The following is a 25,460-nucleotide window of genomic DNA, read 5'->3' as shown; positions in this document are numbered from 1 at the left end:
AACTTAGCCACAAAGCCATCAATTCTGTCATTCAGATCATTCATTCATAAAGTGAAAAGTTGCAGATCCAACAACTATTACTGTGGGAGCACCACTAGTTACCAGCAGCCAACCAGAAAGGACCCCTTTTATTCCCAATCTTTGCCTTTTGCCAACTTGCCAATCTTCTGACCCTACTAGTATCTTTCTTGTCATATCTCAGACTCTTATCTTGTTCAGTAGTCTAATGTGCAATACCTTGGCAAAGGGCTTCTGAAAATCCAAGTAAACAACATTCACTGAATCTCCTTTGAATATCCTGCCTGTGCTTTCTCTGGCAATATTTCCCCTAAAGGAAACCACGCAAGATGCAGGGTGCCCAAACTTCCCCTAAAGGAAACCACGCAAGATGGCCTATTTTATCAAGTTCCTCTAAGTACCCCAGAACCTTATCCATAAAATTGGACTCCTAACATTTTCCCAACCACTGAAGTCAGGCTAACTAGCCAATCATTTCCAGTCATTTGCCTCCCTCCCTTCTTAAAGAGTGGAGTAATATTTCCAGCTTACCACGCTGACTATGCTTAATCAGTCAAGGCCTATCCAATACTTATACAGTGGCATGCAAATGTTTGGACACCCCTGGTCAAAATTTCTGTGACTATATAGCTAAGCGAATAAAAGATGACCTGATTTCCAAAAGGTATTAAGTTAAAGATGACACATTTCTTTAATATTTTAAGCAAGATTACTTTTTTATTTCCATCTTTTACTGTTTCAAAATAGTAAAAAAGGAAAAGGGCCTGAAGCAAAAGTTTGGGCACCCTGCATAGTCAGTACTTAGTAACATCCCCTTTGGCAAGTATCACAGCTTGTAAACGCTTTTTGTAGCCAGCTAAGAGTCTTTCAATTCTTGTTTGGGGGATTTTCACCCATTCTTCCTTGCAAAAGGCTTCAAGCTCTGTGAGATTCTTGGGCCGTCTTGCATGCACTGTTCTTTTGAGGTCTTTCCACAGATTTTCGATGATGTTTAGGTCGGGGGACTGTGAGGGCCATGGCAAAACCTTCAGCTTATGCCTCTTGAGGTAGTTCATTGTGGATTTTGAGGTGAGTTTGGGATCATTATCCTGTTGTAGAAGCCACCCTCTTTTCATCTTCAGCTTTTTTACAAACTGTGTTATGTTTGCTTCCAGAATTTTCTGGTATTTAATTGAATTCATTCTTCCCTCTACCAGTGAAATGTTCCCTGTGCCATTGGCTGCAACACAAGCCCAAAGCATGATCAATCCACCCCCGTGCTTAACAGTTGGAGAGGTGTTCTGTTCATGAAATTCTGCACCCTTTTTTCTCCAAACATACCTTTGCTCATTGTGGCCAAAAAGTTCTATTTTAACTTCATCGGTCCACAGGACTTGTTTCCAAAATGCATCAGGTTTATTTAGATGTTCCTTTGCAAACTTCCGATGCTGAATTTTGTGGTGAGGACGCAGGAAAGGTTTTCTTCTGATGACTCTTCCATGAAGGTCATATTTGTGCAGGTGTCACTGCACAGTAGAACAGTGCACCACCACTCCAGAGTCTGCTAAATCTTCCTGAAAGTCTTTTGCGGTCAAACGGGGGTTTTGATTTGCCTTTCTAGCAATCCTACGAGCAGTTCTCTGGTAAAGTTTTCTTGGTCTTCCAGACCTCAACTTAACCTCCACCATTCCTGTTAACTGTCATTTCTTAATTACATTACAAACTGAGGAAATGGCTACCTGAAAACGATTTACTATCTTCTTATAGCCTTCTCCTGCTTTGTGGGCACCATTTATTTTAATTTTCAGGGTGCTAGCCAGTTGCTTAGAGGATCCCATGGCTGCTGATTGTTGGGACAAGGTTTGAGGAGTCAGGGTATTTATAAAACTTTGAAATTTGCATCACCTGGACTTTCCTAATGATGATTGTAGATGAACTATAGCCCTAACAAGGTATTTAAGGTCTGAGACCTTGGTAAAAGTTATCTGAGCGCTCAAATCTCTTGGAGTGCCTTTGCATGATGCTCCTTTCCTTTTTTTCATTCTAAAATTGTACAAAACAAAAATAATACACTAATCTTGCTTAAAATGTTGAAAAGAAAGTTTCATCTTTAACTTTATGAGTTTTGGAGATGAGTTCATCTTCTACTCACTTAACTATTCACAGTAACAGAAATTTTGACAGGGGTGCCCAAACTTTTGCACACCACTGTATATCTTTTAAATAAATTTCCCACAACTGATGTCAGACTCATTGGCCGATAATTTCACAGTTTCTGTTCAAGCCTTTTTAAAATAGTGGAACAACATTGGCTAACCTCCAATCCGCTGGTACTTCTCCTGTCGCTAAGAGAGGTTATCGTCCAAATAACTTCCTTAACTCCAGCCATTGCTGCTATACCATCATCCCTGCTGGTGTCTCTTTTCAATCAACTATGTCTACCTTCTCTCTCATTGGTAGATCCTTCCTACTTATTTGACCTGGTCTCCTCTTTAAAATACAATCTATATCTTAGCAACTCTTATGGTAGTTTTTTTTTAAATGGACATTTTAACTCAGTTAAAAATAGTCTGGGATTATGGAATTTGGAAAGTATTTTGTGCACGAGCCAGTTAGTTTTCTGGTTAATTATGAAGCATATTCCTTGATAGAGACGGTTGCTCTGTAACATTTTTCATAGAGTATTTCAACACAGATATAGTTGCATTTTCATAGCACCTGTTGTGACTTCAGGTCCCCACCATATCCATGCCTAAGACCTATTAATACCAAGCCATGTACACTATGGTGTTTTGAGGTCTCATTAATACTTAAATTAGGGAAGTTTGGGGTTATGCACTTTGGTAGGAAGAATAAATGTACAGAATATTGTCTAAATGGGGAGAGAATTCAGACATCCAAGGTGCAAAGGGACTTGGTTGTCCTAGTTCAAGATCCTCTTAAACTTGCACATTGAGTCAGTGGTGAGGAAGGCAACTGCAATGTTAGCATTCATTTCAAGAGGGATAGAACATAAAAGCAAAGATTTCTTTTGAGGCTTTAGAAGGCATTGGTCAGACTGTATTTGGAATGATATTGGCCCCATTATCTAATGATAATGCAGAGGGTCAAGAGGCGGTTCACAAGAATCAATCTATGAATGAAAGGCTTAGTGTATGAGGAGAGTTTTATAGCTCTAGGGCTGTACTCAGTGAAGTTCAGGATGATAAGGCAGGAGTCTCCTTGAAATGTACTGGATACTGAAAGGCCTGAATAGAGTGCACATGAAGAATATTTTTCCATTAATGAGAGTCCAGAGTCTCAGGACACAGCCTCAGAATGAAGGACATCCCTTTAAACTGAGATGAGAAGAAATTTCTTTAGCTGGAGAGTGATGAATCTGTTGAATTCATTGCCACAGACAGGCCATGTCATTTTGTGTATTTGAGGCAGAGATTTATAGTTACTTGATTGATAGAAGAGTTTAAGAATTTCGGGGAGAAGGTAGGAAAATGGGGTTGGAAAAAAAAGCAGCCATGGTTTAGTGGTAGAATGGATTCAATGAACTAAATGACCTACTTTTGCACCTATATCTTATGGTCTTAAATACTGAGCAATCTCTGTTTTATGAGGCCGCTTACAGATTCTAACAGTCTTCTCAGCAAAGTCACTTGAACCAGTAGAGATCATGCACAGATTAGCTGGGATTTACAGGTACACTGTACCTTTAGAAACATAGATTATCTTGCATTTACACCCAATCATTACTCCTCCTGTTTAGTGAATAATGTTTGAGCCCAGGAATGTAAATTGAAAGAGGAGTCTGATCTATGTGACAGAGAGGGAAGTTTATCCACAGTCCATTTCGTATGGAATGTGAGTGATAATTGTAGGGTGATTGCATAAACTGAGTTTTGGGTAATTTGAAATGTTTTGGTAAATTAGTTTATTGTCTAGGGGTGACTAAAACTAGAAGGGGATTAAAGTGGGAGCAAGGGTTAAAGAGAATGTGAGGGGTAAATATTTCACACTGAGTAGGTGGTATCTGGAATGAGATGCCAGAGAAGATGGTGGAGGTAAAAACAGTATCAACATTTAAGGAGTATCTGAATAGGAACTTGAATGAGTAGGATATAGAGAGTTATGGGATTAATGCAGGCAACATAGACATGGAGATGAAGGGTGTACTGTGCTGTACGTTGTGCATTATGCTATCATCCTAAATTATGTTCACTTGGTGACTGAATGGAAAGAGGGATTAGTTTGAATAACTCTTGTTGGCTGGTTTGGACATGATAGCTGAATGTCCTCTTTCTGTGCTGCAATTGCTTTGATTCATGTCTAGCCTGATTCATTACTTGGAACACTCACCTGGTTTGTCCTCTGCCTTTATAGGTGACTATTTCAGCAACGGACTACTTTGGAAACTTGCTGAGTTTTCTTAGGTTTTATGCCCAGCTGGATTTCCGAGATCTCAGGCGCCGTAGGCCGAAGACAGAGTGAGTATGTAAATACTGTCATTCTCTTTATACTTCCTTATCCAGCCAACACATGCAAGCTGTTGAGCATTAGTGCTTGCAAATGTGGATCCCATTACACAAGGTGAGAGGGTCGGTGCGCTGCTATTGTATCTGCCTACTCAGTGTAGGGAGGATCACATACTAACACAGGCTGTCACCAGTCCCAGGCAACTGATAGGCACACGTTTAATTACCATTCAACCATATAAAAACATAGCCAAACAAAAACAGCGTTTCTTCAGGGACAGTGTGCAAAGCACATTATCACAGCACGTAGCACACGTTTATGATTTCAGAAAAGCATACCACCACAAAGGGAAAAAAAAACATAGCCCAATTCTGAGTTGTCCTGGCCCAGTTTGTTCTTCCACTGAGTGAATACTGGAGGCATTGCTGAGCAACCTCTGGAGGCAAGCACTGAGTGAACTCTGGATGGTGGGGAGCAGCAGCACCGACAGGAGGGGACAGACCCAACCCACTAGCAAATCCAATGGCACGCAGCCAACTGGCGTCCTTTTCACTGGTGACTGCAATGGGCAACTTCAAGGCATGAGGGCCTTTTTTGGTGCAACAACTGAGGCAACACATCTCCACCACCGTTGGTCTCACCAATGAACCAGTGAACTGGTTTTTGCCAGTTACCAATGGGCAAAAGGGTCTTGCAATCATGATCAAAATGTCCAAGATAATCACTTGCACCTTTTTTTTGGACCGTGCACCATCTTGGCACAATGGTACATAACAAGTCCAGGCAACAGCACAGCAACTGTATGCCATAAGTCCAGCTCCATTGCTATCAAGCAACTCTCCGGTGAGGTAGTCCTGTAGTAATAAATGTTCTTATTATCCAGGAGTGATATGTGATTGTAAGAGATGTACAGGGTGAACAAGTGCACATTGGTCTGACTGTGATGCCCATCTACACTATTTGCCTGCACAAGAGCTGGACCCATCAACCTCTTTCCTATCCAAGTACCTGTCAAAATGCCTTTTAAATATTGTAATTGTATCTGCCCGCACCACCTCCTCTGGCAGCTCATTTCAGGCACCCACCCCCATCTGTGTGAAAACCTTTTCTCCCCCTTTTCCTTTGAATTTCTCTTCTCTCACCTTAGAGAGTTTCTACAATGAAAAGTCCTAATCCAAAACCTTCCCACGGAAGGCACAGATGGGAATTATTACTGGATTGATTTCCCTAAAATGACTTTGTCCTCTTTGTACAGATGGTTCGCCCATCCCACCACAGTAAACGCCTTCTATGCATGGTCAAGAAACCAGATACGTAAGTGCTCAGGTTGACTTTTTTAGTTGGTTAAAGCTGTGGGTCCCTTTGCATCTTCTGAGTTACAATATTTGGAAACTGTTTGGAAACAACTCTCATCTCCTGCACTACCTGTTCACCCTTTGCCACAATGAAGAAGCAGGCAGCACTGATGGAGGATGAGAGTTTGCGATTCCTTGGAAATGCCCAATAAGAGCCAAATCCTGCCCTCAAAGATCAGAAGACCAGAAGTTCAAAAGCAAAATGCTGCAGATATTGACTATCCAAAACAAAAACGACAAACGCCAGGAATACCTAGCAGTATCTGTGGAGAGAGAAACAAAAGCAAGGTTGGAGGTTGATAATATTTCATCAGAGCTAAGAAAATCTCAAGGCCACGTGCTGGTGAGGCCAGAAATAGGAAGATAATACAGATTAACACGTGGCTAAGGAGTTAGTGTAGGAGGGAGGGCATCAGATTCTTGGATCATTGGGCTCTCTTCCAGGGGAGATGAGACCTGTACAGAAAAGCAGATTTGCACTTGAACTGGAGTGTGACTAATACCTTAGTGGGAAGGTTGGCTATTTCTGTGCTGGGGGTGGGGGGTTTGGTGGTGGGTTTTAAATTAGAGTTGCAGGGGGATGGGAACTAGAGTGCTAGAACAGATAATGGAGAAGTTGTGGAAATCGTTAAGACTTCAGACAAAGTCTAGAATCGAGAAAAAGGTTGAACATGGTGTGACTATGTTCTGAGCTGCATATATTTCAATGCAAGAAGTATTGTAGGAAAGGCGGTTGAGCTCAGAGCATGGATCAACAAATGGGATTATGAAACTATAGCCATTAGTGAGACCTGGGTGCAGGAGGGGCAGGATTGGCAGCTCAGTATTCTGGGGTTCCGTTTTAAGTGCGACAGAGTAGGAGAGATTATAGGGGGAGGGATTGTGCTACTAGTCAGGGAAAATGTCATGGCAGTGCTCAGTCAGGACAGACTGGAGAACTCATCTAGTGAGCTTTATCGGTGGAACTGAGGTACAGTATAAGAAAGGTATGACCATGTTAATGGGGCTATATTACAGACCACCCAACAGAGGAACAAATTTGTAGAGGGATCACAGAGTGTTGCAAGAACCATAAGGTTGTTATAGTAGGTAATTTTAACTTTCCATGGATTGACTAGGATAGGATAGAGTTTGTCAAATGAGTTCATGAAAGTTTCCTTAATCAATACCTAGAAGTCCCAATGCAAGGGTGTGTGATACTTGATCTGCAATTATGGAAGACTTCAAAAGTGAAATTTTAAAAGTACAAAGCTTGTATGAGCCTGTCAGAATCAAAGGTAAAGTTGACAGGTTGAGGGAACACACACACAATGCTGGAGGAACTCAGCAGGCCTGGCAGCCTCTATGGAAAAGAGTAACGTCAACTGTACTCTTGTCCATAGATGCTGCCTGGCCTGCTGAGTTCTTCCAGCATTGTGTGTGTGTGTGTGTGTGTGTTGCTTGGATTTCCAGCATTTGCAGATTTTCTCTTGTTTTAGGTTTAGGAAACCTTGGCTTTCAGGAGATATTGAGGCTCTGGTTTTAAAAAAAAGCTGCATAGCAAGTATAGGCTGGTAGAAACACGAGATGTTTATGGAGTATAAGAAATTCAAGAGAACACAAGCAAGAAAGCAGGAGGGCTAAAAGAAGGCATGACGTTGCCTTAGCAGACAGAGTGATGGAGAATCCTAAGGGATTCTACAGGTACATTAAGAGCAAAAGGATTGCAAGGGACAAAATTGGTCCTCCGGAAGATCAGAATGGTAATCCATGCCTGAAGCCAAAAGGGATGGGGGAGAGTTTAAGTGTTTTTTTTTCATCTGTATTTACTCAGGAGGCAGACACAGAGTCTATAGAAGTGAGTCAAAGCATCATCGAGGTCACAGACCCTATACAGATTACAGAGGAGGAGGAGGTCTTGAGGTGGATAAATCCCCAGGGCCTGACAAGGTGCTCCCTCAAACCCTGTGGGAGGCAAGTGTAGAAATTGTTGGGGCCCCTAACAGAGATACTTCAATCATCCTTAGGTAACAGGTGAGGTACTGGAAAGTTGGAGGACAGCCAATGTTGTCCTGTTGTTTAAGACTCTTAAAAATAAACCAGGAAATTATAGGTCAGTGAATCCAATATCAGTAATGGGAAGTTATTGGAAGGTGTTTTAAGGGAACTGGATTTATGAATATTTGGATAGATAGGGACTGATTAGGGATAGTCAGCATAGCTTTGTGTGTGGTAGATCATGTCTAACCAATCTTCTAGAGTTTTACGAGGAAGTTGCTAGGAAAGTTGTTGAAGGCAAGGCAGTGAATATTCTCTACATGGACTTTAGCAAGGTATTTGACACGGTCCCAGATGGGAGGCTGATCAGGAAGGTTCAGCCACTCGGTATTCAAGACAAGGTAGTAAATTGGCTTAAACATTGGCTTTGTGGGAGAAGCTGGAGAGCGGTAGTAGATGGTTGCCTCTCTGACTGGAGACCTGTGATGAGTGGAATGCCTCATGGATTGGTGCTGGGTCCGTTGTTGTTTGTCATCTATATCAATGACCTGGATGATAATGTGGTTAACTGGATCACCAAACTTGGAGATGACACAAAGATTGGTGGTGTAGTGGACAGTGATGAAGACTATCAGAGCTTGCAACGGGATCTGGACCAGCTGGAAAAATGGCTGAAAGATGGCAAATGGAATTTAATGTAGACAAGTGTGAGGTGTTGCACTTTGGGAGGACAAACCAGGGTAGGTCTTACTCAGTGAACAGTAGGGCACTGAGGAGTGTGGTCAAACAAAGGGATCTGGGAATAGAGATCCATAATGCATTGAAAGCGGCATCACAGGTATACAGTCATAAAGAAAGCTTTTGTCACATTGGCCTTCATAAACCATTGTATTGAGTACATGAGATGGGATCTCATGTTGAAGTTGTAAAAGACATTGGAGAGGCCTAATTTGGAGTATTGTGCACAATTTTTGTTGCCTACTTACAGAAAAGATGTAAATAAGTTTGAAATAGTACAGAGAAAATTTACAAGGATTTTGCTAGGTTGGAAGACCTGTATTCCAAGGAAAGTTTGAATAGGTTAGGACATTATTCCTTGAAATGTAGAAGATTGCAAGGAGAGGCGATAGAGGTGTACAAAATTATGAAGGGTATAGACAGGGTTAATTCAAGCAGGCTTTTCCCACTAGAACTAGAGGTCATAGGTTAAGGGTGAAAGGTGAGAAGTTTAAGGGGAATATGAGGGGAAACCTCCTTACCCCAGAGGGCCATGAGATTGTGGAATGAGCTGCCAGCACAAGTGGTGGATGTGATTTTGATGTCAACATTTAAGAGAAGTTTGGATAGATACTTATAGGGGTATGGAGGGCTCTGGTCTTGATGCAGGTTGATGGGAGTAGGCAGTTTAAATGGTTCAGCACAGACTAGATGTGTTGAAGGACCTGATTTTGTGCTGTTACTTTTCTATGACTTTATAGTTTACTATTGTCACATGTACTAGAATGGCTTGTATGCCATTCCATGTATAAGTATATTGAGGTCATTAAAACAAAATACAGAATGTTGTGCTATTCTTGAGGTGCTCCAGTGGTCAGACTCAACCATGGATGTTATGTCCCAGCTGTCTATGTGATATGCAAGCTAGAACAGTAATGATATGAAGGGCAAGCTGTTGAAATCCCCCTTCATGCAGCTGATGAATCCAAAGAAACGGTAGAGACCAGTAGAGTTTGGCTCCAGTGATGTTGCAGGAGTTGCCAATCAGCATTGACCTCAACATAGGACTGCCTTAGGGACTCCAGCTCTGGATTTTTCCTCTGGGTTTACTCCCAAAGGCTTCACCATGAGTGGGTATATCTGCAAGCCAGTAGAGGTTTGAAATTAGAGATTTCCTTCTCCTACCATGGCTGACGTCCCATCTACCCAAAGCAACAGGTTTTAAGGCAACATAAATCACCTTTGCCCCTTCTCCTGCCAAAAGAAATGGTTCTGCTGGACTTAGTAACTAAGCCACACATGAAGGACAGGACCTGGATTTGATTGTCAGAGGCTATTTGAGATGCACGCCATTGGGAGTATTTAGTAGGTAGCTTATCTCCACTAGCATCCCCAGCTATAACAACCTTAAGGAACCATTGTGTTATAGTTACACAGAAAATGCAGTGGAATGTACGAGGGCCACTACAAAGTAATTGGGAGGTTGAGTTCAATAGTTCCTGCTTTAGCCTATGAGAGGTCCATTGAAGGGTTGATAACAGTCGGATGGAAGCTGTCATCAAGAATGTTTTCTTCGTTCATGCACTCCGGCTTTTGTATATTTTGCCTTAGGGAAGAAAGGAGAATAGAAAATAGGGTGGGATGGGATTTTGATTATGTTGGTTATTTTCCCAAAGCAGCAGGAATTCTAGACTGAGTCAATGGAGGCAAGGCTGCTTTTCCCAATGGACTGGACAGTGTTCACAACTATAAAATTTCTTGCAATCTTGGACAGAGCAGTTGCCAAATAGACAATAGACAATAGGTGCAGGAGTAGGCCATTCAGCCCTTCGAGCCAGCACCGCCATTCACTGTGATCATGGCTGATCATCCACAATCAGTAACCAGTTCCTGCCTTATCCCCATAACCTTTGATTCCACCTTCTTTAAGAGCTCTATCCATCTCTTTCTTGAAAGCATCCAGAGACCTGGCCTCCACAGCCTTCTGGGGCAGAGCATTCCATATATCCACCACTCTCTGGGTGAAAAAGTTTTTCCTCAACTCCATTCTAAATGGCCTACCCCTTATTCTTAAACTGTGGCCTCTGGTTCTGGACTCCCCCAACATCGGGAACATGCTTCTTGCCTCCAGTGTGTCCAATCCCTTAATAATCTTATATGTTTCAATAAGATCCCTTCTCAGCCTTCTAAATTCCAGAGTATACAAGCCCAGTCGCTCCAATCTTTCAACATATGACAGTCCCGCCATCCCGGGAATTAACCTCGTGAACCTACGCTGCACTCCCTCAATAGCAAGAATGTCCTTCCTCAAATTTGGAGACCAAAACTGCAGACAGTACTCCAGGTGTAGTCTCACCAAGGCCCTGTACAGCTGAAGAAGGACCTCTCTGCTCTTATACTCAATTCCCCTTGTTGTGAAGGCCAGCATGCCATTAGCTTTCTTCACTGCCTGCTGTACTTGCATGCTTGCTCTCAGTGACTGATGTACAAGAACTCCTAGATCTCGTTGTACTTCTCCTTTTCCTAACTTGACTCAATTTAGATAATAATCTGCCTTCCTGTTCTTACCACCAAAGTGGATAACCTTACATTTATCCACATTAAACTGTATCTGCCATGCATCTGCCCACTCACCCAGCCTGTCCAAGTCACCCTGCATTCTCATAACATCCTCCTCACATTTCACACTGCCACTCAGCTTTGTGTCATCGGCAAATTTGCTAATGTTACTTTTAATTCCCTCACCTAAATCATTAATATATATTGTAAACAGCTGCGGTCCCAGCACTGAATCCTGTGGTACCCCAGTGGTCACCGCCTGCCATTCCGAAAGGGAGCCATTAATCGCTACTCTTTGTTTTCTGTCAGCCAGCCAAATTTCAATCCATGTCAGTACTCTGCCCCCAATACCATGTGCAATAATTTTGCCCACTAATCTCCTATGTGGGACTTTATCAAAGGCTTTCTGAAAGTCCAGGTACACTACATCCACTGGCTCTCCCTTTTCCATTTTCATAGTTACATCCTCAAAAAATTCCAGAAGATTAGTCAAGCACGATTTCCCCTTCGTAAATCCATGCTGACTCAGGCCGATACTGTTACTGCTATCTAGATGTGTCGTAATTTCATCTTTTATAATTGACTCCAGCATCTTTTCCACCACTGACGTCAGGCTAACCGGTCTATAATTCCCTGTTTTCTCTCTTCCTCCCTTCTTGAAGAGAGGGACAACATTAGCCACCCTCCAATCCACAGGAACTGATTCTGAATCTATAGAACATTGGAAAATGATTACCAATGCGTCCACGATTTCTAAAGCCACCTCCTTAAGTACCCTGGGATGCAGACCATCAGGTCCCAGGGACTTATCAGCCTTCAGACCCAACAGTCTATCCAACACCATTTCCTGCCGAATATAAATTTCCTTCAGTTCATCCATTACCCTAGGTCCTTTGGCCACTATTATATCTGGGAGATTGTTTGTGTCTTCCCTAGTGAAGACAGATCCAAAGTACCTGTTCAACTCGTCTGCCATTTCCTTGTTCCCCATAATAAATTCACTCGTTTCTGTCTTCAAGGGCCCAATTTTGGTCTTAACTATTTTTTTCCTTTTCACATACCTAAAGAAGCTTTTACTATCCTCCTTTATATTCTTGGCTAGTTTACCTTCGTACCTGATTTTTTCTCCATGTATTGTCTTTTTAGTTACCTCCTGTTGCTCCTTAAAAGTTTCCCAATCCTCTGGCTTCCCACTCGTCTTTGTTATATAATAAAGCTATATTGTATCTGACAGGCTGCTTTCTAAGTTATTGTTAATATAACATCAGGCTCCTAAACCAGAGTGGATAACTAACCCCAACCCTGAACTGATTCCATAACCTATGGACTCACTTTCAAGGACTCAAACCCATTTTCTCAATATTAGTTATTATGTATGTATTTATTATCATTATTTTGTTTTTCTTTTTGTATTTGCACTATTTGTTGTCTTTTGCACATAGGTTATTTGTCTTGGTTTCAGTAGTGTTTCATTGATTCTGATTTTGTATCTACTGTGAATGCCCACAAGAAAATGAATCTCGGGATAGTACATGGTGACTTACACTTAGTAGCACTTTATTAGGCACATCTGCTCATTAATGCAAACATCGAATCAGACTGGAGAGTCGCACCCCCCAGATAAACACATCTGCACCAGCAGCACTGAGTTACAGCTCCCGAGAGAATGGATTAAGGAACTAGAGCTACAGCTCGATGATCTTCGACTCATACAGGAGAATGGGGAGGTGACAGACAGGAGCTACAGTCACATCTGGATTGCAGGAGATGGGTAACTGTCAGGAGATGGAGGGGAAGGGCAGAGCCAGTGCAGAGTGTGCCTGTGGCCATTCCCCCCAGTAATAAATACACAGCTTTAGATAGTATGGAGGGGTCAACCTATCTGGGGGAGCCACAGTAAACAGGTCTCTGGCTCTCTGATACCGTGGCTTAGAAAAGCAGAGGGGTGAAGAGCACTGTAGTGTTTATATGAGATTCTTTAGTCAGAGGAATAGAGACAAGATTCTGTGAGCATGACAGACAACCGGGTGGCACGTTGCCTCCCTGGTGCTAGGGTCAGGGATGTCTTAGATCAGGTCCAAGGCATTCTCAAGGGTGAGGGTGAGCTGCCAGAAGTCTTAGTACATATTGGCACCAATGACATAGGCGGGCAAGGTGAGGAGGTCCTGAAGAGAGATTTTAGGGAGTTAGGCAGAAAGCTGAGAAACAGGACCTCCAGGGTAGTAATCTCTGGATTGCTGCCTGTGCCACATGCCAGTGAGAGTAAGAATAGGATAATTTGGCAGGTAAATGTGTGGTGCATGGGGCTGGGGTTCAGATTGACGGATCATTGGGATCTTTACTGGGGAAGGTACGACCTCTACAAAAGGGATGGGTTACACCTGAACCAGAGAGGTCCAATGTCCTTGTGGGAATGTTGGCTAGAGTTGTTTGGGAGGGTTTAAACTAAGTACACAGGGAAATGGGAACCGGAGTGATAGTTCTGAAGATGAGGAAGTTGGTTTACAACCAGAGGCAAGGTGTAGTGAGACTCCTCGCACGGAGAGGCTGATGAAAGGACAAAATTGCAGTCAACAGGATGAGCTGCAACGTAAAAGGCAGACAAAATCGCAAAGGGTGAACACAAGACTAAAGATGTTGTATTTGAATGCACGCAGTATACGGAATAAGGTCGATGAACTTGTAGCACAATTACAGATTGGTTGGTATAATATTATAGGTATCACTGTATCTTGGCTGAAATAAGATTATAACTGGAAGCTTAATGTCTAAGGATACACATTGTATCAAAAGGACAGGCAGAAAGGCAGAGGGGGTGGTGTTGCTCTGTGGGTAAAAACTGAAATCAAATCATTAGAAAGAGGTGACATGGGATCAGAAGGTGAATCATTGCGGATAGAGCTAAGGAACTGCAAGGGTAGAAAGACTCTGATGTGAATTGTATACAGACCTCCATACAGTAGTAAGGATGTGTCTACAAATTACAATAGGAGATAGAAAATGCATGCCAAAAGGGCAGAGTTACAATAGTTGTGGGGGATTTCAATATGTAGGTAGAATGGGAAAATTAGGTTGGTGCTGGATTCCAAGAGGAGGATTTTCTAGAATGTCTACCAGATTTTTTTTTAGAGCAGTTGTGGCTGAGCCCACTAGCAGATCAGCTGTACTGGATTAGGGGTTGTGCAATGAACCAGAATTAATTAGAGAGCTTGAGGTAAAAGAAACCTTGGGGACGAGTGATCAGAAAATGATCAAATTCACCCTGAAATTTGAGAAGTTAAAGTCAGATGTATCAGTATTACCATGGAGTGAAGGGAATTACAGAGGCATGAGAGAGGAGTTGTCCAGAATTGACTGGAAAAGAACACTGACAGGGATGATGGCAGAGCAGCAATGGCTGGAATTTCTGGAAACAATTTGGAAGGCACAGGATATATACACCAAATAGGAAGAAGTATTCTAAAGGCAAGATGACACAATCATGATTAACAAGGGAAATCAAAGCCAAAGAGAGGGCATATAAGAGACCAAAAAATAATGGGGAGTTAGAGGATTGGGAAGCTTTTAAGTACCAACAGAAGGTAACTAAAAAAAAGTCATTCAGAAAGTAAAGATGGAATATGAAAATAAGCTAGCCAATAACATTAAAGATACAAAAAAGTTCTTCAGATACATAAAGAGTAAAAGAGAGGAGAGAGTGGATATCAGACCGCTGGAAAGTATTGCTGGAGAGATAGGAATGAGGTACAAGGAAATGGCAGATGGACTAAGTAGTTTGTATCAGTCTTCACTGTGGAAGACACTAGCAGTATGGTGGAAGTTCCAGGAGACAGGGGTCATGAAGTGTGTGAAGTTGCCATTACTAGAGGGAAGGTTCTCGGGAAACTGAAAGGTCTGGAGGTAGATAAGTCACCTGGACCAGATGGTGAACGCCCCGGGGTTATGAAGGAGGTGGCTGAGGAGATTGTGGGGGCATCAGTAATGATGACTAGATTCTGGAATAGTTCTAGAAAACAGGAAAATTGGAAATATCACTCCACTTTTCAAGAAGGGAGAGACGTAGAAGAAAGGAAATTACAGGCCATTTAGTCCGATGTCAGTGATTGGGAAGATGTTTGGAGGCAATTATTAAGGATGAAATCTCAGGATACTTGGAGGCATGTGATAAAACCGGTTATTGGGTGGCATGGTTTGCTCAAATCTGTTGGAATTCCTTAAAGAAATATCAAGCAGGATGGACAAAGGAGAATCAGCTGATGTTGTGTACATGGATTTTCAGAAGGCCTATGGCAGGGTGCCACACTCAAGGCTGTTTAACAAGCTACAAGCCTATGGTATTACAGGAAAGATTCTAACATGGATAAAGTAGTGGTTGTTTGGCAAGAGGCAAAGAGCAGGAATAAAGGCTGCTGGCCACTAGTGGTGTTCCACAGGGGTCTGTACTGGGACTGATTCTTTTTACAGTATTTGTCAATGATTTGGATGATGGAATTGATGGCTTTGTTGAATATAATATAAAGATAGGTAGAGGGGCAGATAGTTTTGAGGAAGTCGAGGGACTTGGACAGATGAGGAGAATGGGCAAAGAAGTGGTAGATAGAATACAATGTTGTGAAGTGTATGGTCATACGCTTCGTTAGAAGAAATGAAAGGGTTGACTACTTTCTAAATGGAGAGAAAATACAAAAAGTTGAGACGCAAAGGGGCTTGGGAGTTCTTGTGCAGGATTCCCTAAAGGCTTATTTGCAGGTTGAGTCTGTGGTGAGGAAGGCAAATGCAATTTTAGCATTCATTTCAAGAAGACTAGAAAATAAAAGCAAGGATATAATGTTGAGGCTTTATAAAGCACTGATGAGGCCTCACTTGGAGTATTGTGAGCAGTTTTGGGCCCCATCTTAGAAAGGCTGTGCTGAAACTGGAGAGGATTCAAAGGAGGTTTGCGAAAATGATTGCAGGATTGAATGGCTTGTCATATGGAGAGGATCTGATGGCTCTGGACCTGTACTCACTGGAATTCAGAAGAATGAGGGGTAACTTAATTGAAACCTATTAAAATGGTGAAAGGCTGTGATAGAGTAGATGTGGAAAGGATGTTCCCTATGGCGGGAGAATCTAAGACCAGAGCACATTGCCTCAGGATCGAGGGGTGTCCTTTTATAACAGAGATGAGGAGGAATTTCTTTAGCCAAGGACTGGCAAATCTGTGCAATTCTTTGCCACAGGCAGTTTTGGAAGCCAAGTCTTTATGTATATTTAAAGCAAAGGTTGATACATTCTTGATTTGTCAGGGTGTGAAGGTGTATGGTGGGAAGGATGAGCCATGTGAGAATAGGACCAATTATGAGTGAGAGTGGGAACGTGCACAGAGTCTGAGGTGGTGGCGGAGATACTTAATACTTTGCTTCAGTATTCACCAGTGGAAAGAACCTTGGAAATTGTGGGGATGACTTAAAGCAGACTGAAACACTTGAGTATATTGACATTAAGAAAGAGGATATGCTGGAGCTGTTGAAAGGTATTAAGTTAGATAAGTTGCCGGGACCAGATGAGATGTACCCCAGGCCACTGTGGGAAGCGAGGGAGGAGATTGCTGAGCCTCTGGCGATGATCTTTGCATCATCAGTGGGGATGAGGGAGGTTCCTGAGGATTGGAGGGTTGCAGATGTTGTTCCCTTATTCAAGAAAGAGAGTAGAGATAACCCAGGAAATTATAGACCAGTGAGTCTGACCTCAGTGGTGGGCAAGTTGTTGGGAAAGATCCTGAGAGGCAGGATTTAGGATCATTTGGATTAATGCTCTGATAATAATAATCTGATTAGAGATAGTCAGCATAGCTTTGTCTAGGGCAGGTCATGCCTTACAAACAAAGCACATTGATGAAGTTAGAGTAGTGGATGTATCGTATGTATATGGATTTCAGTAAGACATTTGATAAGGTTCCCCATGCAAGGTTCATTCGGAAAGTAATAAGGCATGGGATCCAAGGAGATCTTGCGTTGTTGATCCTGAATTGGCTTGACCACAGAAGGCAAAGGATGGTTGTGAATGATTTGTATTCTACCTGGAGGACAGTGTCCAGTGGTGTTCCGCAGGGATTTGTTCTGGGACCCCTCCTGTTTGTGATTTTTATAAATGACCTGGATGAAGAAGTAGAAGGGTTGGTTAGTAAGTTTGCTGATGACACAAAAGTTGAGGGTGTTGTGGATAGTCTGGAGGGTTGTCAGAGGTTACAGTGTGACACTGATAGGATGCAGAACTGGGGTGAGAAGTGGCAGATGGAGTTCAACCCAGATAAGTGTGAAGTGGTTTATTTTGGTAGGTCAAATCTGAAGCCAGAATATAATATTAATGGTAAGACTCTTGGCAGTGCGGAGAATGAGCGAGATCTTGGGTTTCGTGTCCACAGGACACTCAAAGCTGCTGAGCAGGTTGACAGTATTGTTAAGAAGGCGTATGGTGTGTTGGTCTTCATCAACCATGGGATTGAGTTCAAGAGCTGTGAGGTAATGCAATATGTTAATGCTATATAAAAAATTAGTTAGACCCCACTTGGCAGGACTATGTTCATCTCTGGTCACCTCACTACAGGAAGGATGTGGACACTATAGAAAGGGTGCAGAGGAGATTTACAAGGACATTGCCTGGATTGGGGAGCATGCCTTATGAGAATAGGTTGAGTGAACTTGGCCTTTTCTCCTTGGAGTGATGGAGGATGAGGGTTGACTTGATAGAGGTGTACAAGATGATAAGAGACATTGATCATGTGGATAGCCAGATGCTTTTTCCCAGGGCTGAAATGGCTAACATGATGGGGCATAGTTTTAAGGTGCTCGGAAGTTGGTACAAGGAGGATGTCAGAGGTAAGTTTTTCACGTGGAGAGCGGTGGGTGCATAGAATGCACTGCCAGCGAAGGTGGTAGAGGCAGATACATAGGGTCTTTTAAGAAACTCTTAGATAGGTACATAGAGCTTAGAAAAATAGAGAGCTATGCGGTAGGGAAATTCTAGGCAGTTTCTAGGGTAGGTTACATGGTCGGCACAACATTCTGGGCCGAAGGGCCTGTAATGTGCTGTAGATTTCTGTTTCTATTAGGGCTGGGAGGAAAATTAGATCAGCCATGGACTAATTCTTTGTATCTTTTGGTCTTACCTATGCGTTCCCCTCCCAAGCTGGGTATCATCCTAGCTTTGCTTTTCTTCCATCATCTCTGGGTCTAAATCCTGGAAGCCCATCTGCAGATCTTCACCAGGACGGCAGCACTTGAAGCAGGCAGTTCACCCCCATACTCATAACAGCATGAGGGTTGAGCAATAAACGTTAGCCTTGCCAGAGACCCTGAAAAGGCTACTTTAACCACCCTCCCACATGTATACTTTATACTTTATTGTCGCCGAACAATTGATACTGCAGCGTACAATCATCACAGCAATATTTGATTCTGCACTTTGTGCTCCCTGGAGTACAAATCGATAGTAAATATTAAAAATTTAAATTATAAATCATAAATAGAAAATAGAAAAGGGAAAGTAAGGTAGTGCAAAGAAACCGAGAGGCAGGTCCGGATATTTCGAGGGTACGGCCCAGATCCGGGTCAGGATCCGTTCAGCAGTCTGATCACAGTTGGAAAGAAGCTGTTCCCAAATCTGGCCGTACGAGTCTTCGAGCTCCTGAGCCTTCTCCCGGAGGGAAGAGGGACGGAAATTGTGTTGGCTGGGTGGGTTGTGTCCTTGATTATCCTGGCAGCACTGCTCAGACAGCGTGCGGTGTAAAGTGAGTCCAAGGACAGAAGATTGGTTTGTGTGATGTGCTGCGCCGTGTTCACGATCTTCTGCAGCTTCTTCCGGTCTTGGACAGGACAACTTCCATACCAGACTGTGATGCACCCTAGAAGAATGCTTTCTACGGTGCATCTATAAAAATTAGTGAGGGTTTTAGGGGACAGGCCAAATTTCTTTAGTTTTCTCAGGAAGCAAAGGTGCTGGTGGGCCTTCTTGGTAGTGAATTCTGCTTGGTTGGACCAAGTCAGGTCATTTGTGATATTGACCCCGAGGAACCTAAAACTTTTGACCTGTTCCACTTGTGCACCACCGATGTAAATGGGGTCGTGCAGTCCGCTACTCCTTCTGAAGTCAACAACAAATTCCTTCGTCTTGCTGACGTTGAGGGATAGGTTATTGTCTTTGCACCATGCCACCAGGTTCTTAATTTCCTCTCTGTACTCAAACTCATCATTACCCAAGATAAGGCCTACAATTGTGGTGTCATCAGCAAACTTATATACTGAGTTTGATGGAAACTTGGCTACACAATCATGGGTGTACAGTGAGTACAGCAGGGGGCTGAATACACAGTCTTATGGGGCACCGGTGCTCAGAGTGATTGTAGAGGAGAGCTTATCCCCTATTTTTACAGCCTGGGTCCTGTCTGTGCAGAAGTTGAAGATCCAGCTGTAGATCTGAGTGTTAAGGCCCAGGTTCCGGAGCTTAGGAATGAGTTTATTTGGAACGATGGTATTAAAGGCAGAGCTGTAGTCAATGAAAAGGAGCCTTACGTATGCGTCTTTATTCTCCAGGTGTTCTAAGGAGGAACGTAGGGCCAGAGAGATGGCATCTGTCGTTGACCTATTGCTCTGGTAGGCCAATTGCAAAGCGTTGAGGTTGACCGGTAGGCTGTGGTTGATGTGTGCCATAACCAATCGCTCGAAGCACTTCATAGCAATTGATGTCAGAGCCACAGGTCGATAATCATTCAGGCATGCCATCTTGCTCTTCTTCGGCACCGGGATTATCGTTGCCTTCTTAAAACACAAGGGGATCTTAGACTGAAGCACACATGTTCTAAGTGGATTGAATCTGTCTCTACTGAATTTGACCTGTTTCCATCCCATTTGCAGAGTTTCCAGCTGGTGAGCTTCAAAAACCATTTTTCTGGGGAGAAGAGTATCCTTTGTAAGTAGCGTTTGTCCCTCTGATTGCTTTGACTCACTCCTCTTCTCCCTTCAAACCAAACACCATTCACTGCCACAACCCATCCCCAGACCCAGGTATTGATGGCTGCTTGGATCACCATCTTCATCTCCTAACACCTCCCCTGGAATCTCACACTATCACAGAAGAGAATTCTTTGGCCCATTGAGTTTGTACTGTCTCTATGTAAGAATACTTTTGATGTAAGAATATCCAGCTTGTGCCACCTCCCTGAGTCTTTATCAACACAGCTCTGCACATTGTTCCCTTTCAAATACTTCTCCAGCTCCTGCTACAATCGAACCAGTAGTGCCTCCACTACTAACCCTGCCTGTGCATCGAGACCCAAAGGCTTTTTCCTTGCATCACTTTTGGTTCTTTCACAATCACTTTCATGCACCTTGCGAATAGGAAAGATATAGAAGGTCACGGCAAAGCCTATGGGCTGTTTCCATGGTCTATATCCCTGAGTTCTCTGATTCTTGTCCCCCTCTATCAATGGGAATGGTTTTTCTATGCCCTTTGTCACCTGTCAGGTCTCTTACAGCTTCCCTGCTCTGAGGTCGACAACATCAGCATCTCCAGTTTCAGAAGTAACACACTCCTGCCCCTTCCTCACACTTGGAATTGTATCAGTAAATCTCTGCTGCACCCCCTCCAAAGCCTTCATATCTTCTCTAAAGTGAGACATCTGGGACCAGGAACACCATGTGGCTGAACTGGTGTTTACTGAGATTCACCATGGCTTTCTTGTTCCTGTGATCTAAGTTCAAAATCCCTTTTGCTTTTTTAACCACTTTCACCTCCTGGCCTGCTATTTGCATTTACTTTATAGAAGTAAAGTCTTGATGAAGAGTCTCAGCCTGAAACGTCGACTGTTTAACCCTCTCCATAGATACTGCTCAACCTACTGAGCTCCTCCAGAATTCAGTGTTGATCTATACAAGTACTCCCACTTCCCTCTGCACTTAGACCCTTCAGAATTGCTCATCCCTTTGTATTCAACCCATCCAAAATGCGGCATTTATAATTTCTTGGTGCACCAATTGATTTGTGTACTTTCAGAAATTCAGTGCACCTTTGCCAAACTGCTCCGGAGTGTTACATCCAGTCTAAGGAGCAGCTCTCTCATTTCACAAGTTTTCTATCTCTGCTTCTTTTATTTTGTGGCCTTCATTCTTAACTCTATTAAGTTGCATCTTATCAAGTCAGTCTCACAGAATCATAGGATGGTACATACCTTTTATGCCATGGTCCCTTACCATTATCCGAGAGGTCCATGCACCTTCGCTTGGGAGCCCCTGCACAAGTACAGAGCCTTCTGGCTATCAGATCCACACACACCTTTTGCCCATCTATACTCATCCCATTTGCCTGAAACTTTCTAAGTCTTGCTTATTTATGTGTCCGTCTATATGTCTCTTAGTAGTAGCCAAATCTGATTCCACCACCACAACTGGCAGTAGTTTCCAGACATCAACCAGTACCTGTGTGGGGGAAGGAAACTACCCATCAGATCCCATTTAAAGCTCCTTCCTCACACTTAAACCCATGCTTTCTCAATTTTCATAAACCTACCATGTGCAGAAGATTTGATTATCTATACCTCTGATAATCATTATTTAGCTGTCATTGCAGGGAAAACAAACACCATCTCACTATTTGTCTTTTGTACTATTTAATTATTTTGTAACTTGCAATCTTTATGCTTTGCAACGTACCGCTGCTACAAAACAACAAATTTTAAGACATTTATCAGTGGTAATAACACCGATTCTGAATCAGCCTGTCCAGTTTCTCCCCATTTCCAGTCCAGGCAATATCTCGTTGAATCTACGTGCACTCTGCAGTGCAACAATACCCTTCCTATAAGGAGGCAACCAGAAGAGCACGCAATACTCCAAGTGCAGTCTCACCAGTGCTTTGTAAGCAACCCAACTTTTATTTTCTGTATCCTGACGGATGAAGGCGAGCATGCCTTTTCCATCTGTCTGACTCTCAGACACTGAGTTCCTCTGAGTTCATCAACATTCCTCATGTCCAACCCTTAGTTGTCTTCCCAACTTCAACCTTTCTCCTTATATTACTTCGAAACACTTGATAGAAGGTGGTTGTGGGGTAGAGTTGATTGGACTGTGAAGAGAATGAATGGGATCTGTATAAAGCGGTTGTTGGTGGTCAGAACGGACTGGGGTGGGGGGTAGAGGTGATTGGACTGTGAGGAGAATGAATGGGATCTGTGTAAAGGGGTTGTTGGTGGTCAGCACGGACTGGGGTGGGGGTTAGAGGTGATTGGACTGTGAGGAGAATGAATGGGATCTGTGTAAAGGGGTTGTTGGTGGTCAGCACGGACTGGGGTGGGGGTTAGAGGTGATTGCACTGTGAGGAGAATGAATGGGATCTGTGTAAAGGGGTTGTTGGTGGTCAGCACGGACTGGGGTGGGGGGAATGATTGGACTGTGAGGAGAATGAATGGGATCTGTGTAAAGGGGTTGTTGGTGGTCAGCACGGACTGGGGTGGGGGGAATGATTGGACTGTGAGGAGAATGAATGGGATCTGTGTAAAGGGGTTGTTGGTGGTCAGCACAGACTGGGGTGGGGGGTAGAGTTGATTGGACTTTGAGGAGAATGAATGGGATCTGTGTAAAGGGGTTGTTGGTGGTCAGCACGGACTGGGGTGGGGGGTAGAGTTGATTGGACTGTGAGGAAAATGAGTGGGATCTGTATAAAGGGGTTGTTGGTGGTCAGCACAGACTGGGGTGGGGGGAGGGGGTGCCAAAGGACCTGTTTCCGTGACCCATGCAATGGTGGGAAGCATCATGTGGTTTTTGGTTGGAAATGAAATTGAACCTATCCAACCTCAGGTCAGGTTCCCCCCCAAGAACTCAAAACTGGCTGAAAACAATCATGTTAGAATGGTCCAAAGGCAGAAAATAGCACTGAAACGTTAAGTGAAGACCCAGGTCCATTGTGCTTCAGATGGGCAGAATCCACAATATGACTTAGGGGATGTGTGATCAGAAGAGATTCAGGGTTCATCTTGACACGGTTAAGAAGTCTGGTATTATGAAGTGGAACATCTTTGATCTTTCACATGGTGAACTACTTACAATTGCAGGTCTATCAGTTATGGAGCAATCGGTACCATTATCGGACATGAGTTTTCACATGCCTTTGATAGCCGTGGTAAGTGTCTCTGGTCTGATAAAATGTCACTAAAAGTTGTCAGATGACACTGCACGATTGAGAAAATAAACAAACCATCACTTTTCTGCTCATCTCAATCTTTCTGCAGTCTGAAACAGGGTCAGTGCCATGTGCAAACATCTTTAATATGTTTCTGCATTGATGTCTAAGCTATTTTACACTAGGAAGCAAGGAACTCAATGCCAGGCTCTGTGTAGCAGTCACCATCAACCATTGCCCCTTGCTTTATGCCATGAAGCTAATTTGCCACTCTCCCGTGCACAGAAGTATTTTGACCTGTCTGCCAATTGCACCCTGATTAAAACTCGCACGTAGACTGCGTGAACCTTATTCACCAATCCAACCGCTACCTCAAAAGCTTCAATGAAATTATGCAGACATGATCTTCGCTTAAAGGTGTTGAGAGTAAGGAAGAAAATGAAGGCAGCATGATTTGAGGAATTCTACAGGAGGAATTTCTTTTCCCAGAGGGTGTGATTCTGTGAAATTCACTGGCATAAACAACTGGGGAGGACAAGAAACTGGGTATACTTAAAGAGGAAATTGATAGGTCCTTGATTAGTAAGGGCATCAGTGGTTACAGGGAATGCAGGAGAATAGGGCTGACAAGGAAAATAAATGAACCATGATTGAGTGGTGGAGACCTGATGAGCTGAATGGGCAAACTCTTCTACCCACCATGTTGCGCTAACCTTTTAACTCAAAATCTTCCCTCACACATAGCCCTCATCTTTTCTTTCATTCCTGTGCCCAGCTAAGAGTCTCTTAATCTATACCTCCACCACCCTGACAGTTCATTATATGGACCTGCCACTGTCTGTGCAAAAACACTGCAAGTGTGGCTTATCCACAGCTTTATACAGCTGTGACATGACTCCCTGAGTCCTATACTCTGTTCCTAGTGAGGAAGGCAAGCATATCGTATCTCTTATCAACCTAGCAGCCTTCTGAAATGTATGGGTTGCTGATTCACAAATTGGCAAATGGAGGAGTCTGGGAATTACTGGGCTTGCAGTGAGAAAAACACTTTTGACTGATGTGTTAGTTGTTGTATCTGGGATTTGTTTTCTATTGTCATGTGCCATGAGGAACTGACTTGTGGAGAGAGGCTGAGCACGTTGAGACCTCTTATGGAGCTTAGGAGAATGAGGGGTGATTGTATGGAGGTATATAAAATTGAGGGTCAATAATGGGGTGAATGCACTTTGTCCGCTTCCCAGGATTGCAGAATAGGGAACTAGTGGTCACAATAGAGAACTAGTGGTCACACTAGAGAACTAGAGGTCACAGATTTAAGGTGAGAAGGGAGAGATTTAGTAAGAACCTGAGGGGCAACATTTTCACTAGACAGTGATCAGGAAATGGAACCAGCTGCCAGAGGAAGTGGTGGAGGCAAGAAAAATAATAACATTTGAAAGGGAACTTGGAGGGTACATCGATTGGAAGGATTTAGAGAGATATAGGCCAGCTGCAGGAAAATGGAACTCGCTTAGATGGGAATCTTAGTTGTCATGGAGCAATTAGGCCAAAGGGCCTGTTTTTGTGCTGTGTGGCTCTATGTACAGAGATACAGTGAAATGCCTTTGTCTTTTGATAGATCATGCCATACACAGGTTCATTGAGTTAGTTAAAAACAAAACAGAATGCAGAATTTAGTGTTACAGTTACAGAGAAAGTGCAGTATAGGCAGACACATCAGGTACAATGTCTACAACAAGGTAATTGGGAGATCAAGAGTTTATCCTTTACAATACGAGAGGTTCCTTTAATAATCTGAACATTAACATTCATGGAGAGCTGCAAGGAATATTGCTTCACAATGTCCAGAAACCTGGGTTTAATCCTGGCATCAGGAATCATCGTCATAGCACAGAAACAAATCCTTTGCCTCCTCTAGCCCATGCTGAGCTATTAATCTGCCTAGTCTCATCGACCACAGCTCTCCATAACCCATCCATCCATGTACCTGAAAAATTTCTCTTAAATGTTGAAATCAAACCTGCATCCATCACTCCCCATGGCAGGTCATTCCACACTCTCACCACCCTCTGAGAAAAGCAGTTCCCCCTCATGTTCTTAAACATCTCACCTTTTGTTGTTGGGTATATTTAAAGTGGAAATTGATAGGTTTTTGATTAGTAGGGGTAGCAATGGTTACAGGGAACGCAGGAGAATGGGGTTGAGAAAGAAAATAAATGAACCATGATATGGGCT

The 25,460-nt window shown here is 43.1% G+C and overlaps 1 protein-coding gene across 1 annotated transcript in view; it reads left to right on the top strand.

Annotated features, from left to right (window-relative positions):
• phex (phosphate regulating endopeptidase homolog, X-linked) overlaps window positions 1-25,460 on the top strand; it is an 87,967-nt gene that overhangs the window by 39,656 nt on the left and 22,851 nt on the right. The window contains exons 10-13 of the mRNA XM_072259725.1: window positions 4,372-4,475; window positions 5,720-5,778; window positions 19,967-20,021; window positions 23,158-23,225. Coding sequence (XP_072115826.1) covers window positions 4,372-4,475; window positions 5,720-5,778; window positions 19,967-20,021; window positions 23,158-23,225 — 286 coding nt within the window. The remainder of the gene's footprint in view (window positions 1-4,371; window positions 4,476-5,719; window positions 5,779-19,966; window positions 20,022-23,157; window positions 23,226-25,460) is intronic.

This window comes from Mobula birostris, chromosome 6 (assembly GCF_030028105.1).
Source record: "Mobula birostris isolate sMobBir1 chromosome 6, sMobBir1.hap1, whole genome shotgun sequence".
Classification (NCBI taxonomy): domain Eukaryota; kingdom Metazoa; phylum Chordata; class Chondrichthyes; order Myliobatiformes; family Myliobatidae; genus Mobula; species Mobula birostris.
This window is presented reverse-complemented; position numbering and strand designations above follow the sequence as displayed.